The sequence below is a fragment of the Cornus florida genome, unplaced genomic scaffold (genome assembly GCF_030987335.1).
Source record: "Cornus florida cultivar Cherokee Brave unplaced genomic scaffold, ASM3098733v1 CherokeeBrave_3.0.0_Hap2_Chr06, whole genome shotgun sequence".
NCBI lineage: Eukaryota > Viridiplantae > Streptophyta > Magnoliopsida > Cornales > Cornaceae > Cornus > Cornus florida.
Genome location: NW_026775576.1, coordinates 87,684,861 through 87,688,910, shown reverse-complemented (window position 1 = coordinate 87,688,910; position 4,050 = coordinate 87,684,861). Strand labels below are relative to the sequence as shown.

The 4,050-nt window shown below is 33.2% G+C and overlaps 1 protein-coding gene across 1 annotated transcript; it reads left to right on the top strand.

Annotated features, from left to right (window-relative positions):
- Positions 1-1,247: 1,247 nt before the first annotated feature.
- Positions 1,248-3,785, top strand: LOC132312625 (large ribosomal subunit protein eL24-like). The gene is made up of 5 exons (XM_059811061.1): positions 1,248-1,374; positions 2,836-2,911; positions 3,035-3,136; positions 3,243-3,391; positions 3,493-3,785. Exons 1-5 carry the CDS (start codon positions 1,364-1,366, stop codon positions 3,644-3,646), a joined length of 492 nt encoding a protein of 163 aa, XP_059667044.1. The 5' UTR covers positions 1,248-1,363; the 3' UTR covers positions 3,647-3,785.
- Positions 3,786-4,050: the final 265 nt, after the last annotated feature.

Here is a 4,050-nt window from a genome sequence, read left to right as displayed (position 1 = left end):
CTTTAACAATATTTAATAGTATGGAAAGAAAATGTAAGTTTCTTAAAATAAAGAAAATAAAAGTTAATTAACTAATTGCCACATGATTAGATCCTAAGAATACAGTTAAAGGTGAATATATAATTGTATTCTTTGAAGAATGCCTTTCAATGGAATGAATTTAAATGAAAAAAGTTGTTTGGGGATGCACTTTTTGAAATTCCTTTAATAATTGATAGTGTTTTAACTAGACACTTTTATCCTTTGTAACTATGAAAAATTAAAGAAAACGATGAGAGCACTTGTGTGCGTTAATTCACAGATGAGAGCACTTGTGTGCGTTAATTCACAGAGACAGATCTGAGAGAGAAAAATAAATAAAGAGAAAGACTAGGGTTCCAAATGTAATCATAGAGACAGATCCAAACGTAGATCTTGAGAACTAAAAACATAAGGTTATAGTATTAGATACTTTTATTTTCACGACAAAGAGAAACAACAATCTCATTAGCAATAATTGTCATTGTTGAGAATAAAAAACTCATTAAAATTCTAATTGTACGCAGACATGAGAGATAACAGGATGTGATAGTATTCTACTCTATTAACCCAAGTTCTCAACACTTCTGTTTCAAGAAATCTCTTTAAGAGTCCAACAATAATACATTAATTTCTATGCAAGAGAAACTTGACATCCAATAACAGGCAAATCGCATATGATGATAATTTTCTACAATTTTTCTAGCACTGAATTTTTAAAAAGAACAAAGAGAGAGAATGGTGTACATAAGGATAAGATGCTATTGTTATTGAGAAAAATTGGAGACCAAGATTTGGGATCGTAGAGGTAGAGGAAGACAGACTTGTAATTAATAACACATTTAAGGCTAATAGGGATAACTTATAGGGTCAAATTTGTAAAAAGATATATTAATTACTTAAAACGTGATTTTGCTCCCGAAAGGCCCTCTGAAAAGTAAGTTTTTGTAACTTCGGTTGAATGGGCTTTTAGACCACTACACTTCTTTTGTAAGCTTGTTTAAGAAATTTGTCAAACACACAAATTTTTGGGAATGACTTTTTGGGCTTGGAAGCCTGTTTTGGAGCCCCAGAAGCCATGCCAAACAAGGCCATAATTTGTTACTTCCAGGAGCAGTTGAACACTATTGTTATTACCTATATATTTAGAGATTTATTCGTGATAAATAATGTATAGGACCTAAATGAATTATGATAGAGTTAGGGCAAAACGTGATATTGTAATGGAATTTAGGGCAGATAAACATAATAATATTAATTAAAAATTCTTCAGGGACTATTTAAAGATCGAAATATTAGAAATCTAGGGCTCTTTTTCCTTGCGAGTAGAGTTGCAACGGCCGCCATGGTTCTCAAGTACGTTCTTTACCTTTCTTCTCTCGATTTTTTTCCCTAACTTCTTACATGATTCTCTCTCTATTTGTTTGCATTATAGTTCTTATTTTTTGGGATTTTTAAAATCATGATCCTGAATGAATCATCTGTTTGATTGCTGAGAAAATGGATTATTGCAGAATGAAAATTTTCATATCATTATGGTTCTTCTCGTTTTGGTTTCTGAATCTTAATGTAGAATTAAAGGCTCAAGATTTAGATTTATTTTCATTAAACATTTTCTTAGCAAAACGATATTGTATTGGGTATTGGGTATTGTCTTCTCATTTATAAATTCTCTAATCTGTATATGATGGTACATTTGATTTGATTAGACCTAGCCATGTAGGTGACTTCTCGTAGTAGCTGTGTGTGTTCCGTCGATTTCTGACCTTTTTTGTTCGTATTGAACCTTAGAGATAATATATATATGTGTATGTGTATGTATACGTACATGTGTTTTTTTATTTTGGGGTTCTTAAAAGTTGGATAGCTCAGCGGGGATAACGTATAGAATTTTCTTTTTGTTCTTATTCTATATACAATAGCCTCGGACTAATGTTGGATTGCTGTTTTCTATAATGTAATTTGGTTCCTCTTTTTGTGATCAAACTATTTTGCTAATGGATTTTATACTTCCTTAAAACAGGGGACCATTCAGTTCATAATGGAGTATCTAGAAACAATTCCCTCTCGAACTTTAACATGGTCATTAGAAATGTTCATAATAGTTTTAAAATGTCAATGTTGTGTTTGGGTTTGGGAGCACCGAATGGACGCTTTGGATTTGGAATTGGAGTTAACAAAATTTGCTCCAATTTCAAATCCAAGCTGCCAATTCGGTGCTCCCAAACATAGCATAAATGTAATTTTCTCATTTGGAATTCACTTGAATAGTTTTTGCGAGATATAACATTTTTAGCTTTGATCAGGCAAGTTGTAATCATTTCTGTAATGGAAAATGATTCTTAGACCAATTTCTCAAACTGATGTGGATAGCCGAAGGGGTTGTTATACCTTTGATGCAATGCATGGGACCCACACTTGAGTTTACCCACTGCATGCAAGAGATAGCTATTTGGATTTTTCTCCGTCAGATTCATGCGAGAAAGCTGATGACAATATCCCTCCTCAATTTTCTTCTTACAGAAATAAATTGGCATTTTTTTTTCTATAATTTCTTCAGGGAAGTTGTTTTCATTGTTTTGAGGATTTCTAATTATAGTTACTGCAACAAATTGATGATATTTCCTGTTATTGTTTATCTGTTCTCTTAAAAAAGATCCTGGAACTTTTGATGGTCACGTATGATATAACTTTATATGCATGATTGGCTGAAATCACCTCATGTTTAAGCTTGTTTTAAATAAATTATTCACGAGATCAATGAGACTTGCTGTTTTTTGAATATATTGTATTTGTTGTTCATGTTGGCAATTTTAGGACTGAACTCTGTCGCTTCAGTGGGGCCAAGATATACCCAGGCAAGGGTATCAGATTTGTTCGTTCTGACTCTCAGGTAAAATCCAGTAATTATCTCAGAGTTATTTTTATTTGAATTACACTATATCATCTACTACTTGCCTATATTCCTATTTACAATTTTCCATTTATTAATGAAATAACTTCTTGTTCAATTAAGGTCTTCCTCTTCGCCAATTCAAAATGCAAGAGGTACTTCCATAACCGACTTAAACCCTCAAAGCTCACCTGGACAGCCATGTACAGGAAGCAGCATAAGAAGGTGATTAAAATTCTAAATGCATATGTACTTCTTCTGACGTGATATTGAGAATGAGTTGTTTATCGGTGGAATCTGATCTGTTCTTTTACTCTTCAAACCCTTGCAGGATATTGCTCAAGAAGCTGTTAAGAAGAGGCGTCGCGCGACTAAGAAACCTTATTCAAGGTCTATTGTAGGTGCTACTTTGGAGGTTATACAGAAGAAGAGAACAGAAAAACCTGAAGTTCGGGATGCTGCTCGGGAGGCGGCTCTGCGGTATATATATATATATATATATATAATCATAAAAAATGTAGAAGTCATTAGTAATCATTGTTTGTCGCTGAATTTATTTTTATTATCCTCTTTATCTACAGTGAAATCAAAGAGAGAATCAAGAAAACCAAGGATGAAAAGAAAGCCAAGAAGGCAGAGGTAACGGCGAAGACACAAAAGACCCAAGGCAAGGGTAGCAGCATGCCCAAGGGTGGGAAGGGCCCCAAGCTTGGAGGGGGTGGTGGCAAGCGTTGAAATTAGCTTCTTTGTTTTCTTATTGGGTATTATAAAGTTTTGAAGGCTTGATATCTTGATAAGGTGGTTCTAGCCGAACTCATTGTTGAATACTTTTTTATTGCCTTTTTATTATGCATGGTTGACTGATTTTTTATTATTTATTTATTTATTATTAATTTTTTTTTTACATGTACTCCTCTTTAAGTAGTTCTAATTTGTGGTTGAAATTGGGGATGAGGAGCTGATGTAACAATCATGCAGATCGTATTACATTTTTAAATGGATTCTGGTTTGTGGTACCAAAATTTCTCTTTTTTTTGTTGTTGTTTCTTATACATGTGTTACCAATAAAATATATTGTGAGCATTTGGGATAGAGTAAGCACTCAACACCTTTTGAAGAGTAATTTGATGGTTATTCAT

Excerpts from the sequence above, each read along its gene's own strand:
- LOC132312625 (XM_059811061.1), top strand. Across the intron at positions 3,137-3,242 it reads ACAGGAAGCAGCATAAGAAG|GATATTGCTCAAGAAGCTGT; the intron begins GTGATTAAAATT and ends AAACCCTTGCAG. Across the intron at positions 3,392-3,492 it reads GCTCGGGAGGCGGCTCTGCG|TGAAATCAAAGAGAGAATCA; the intron begins GTATATATATAT and ends CTTTATCTACAG.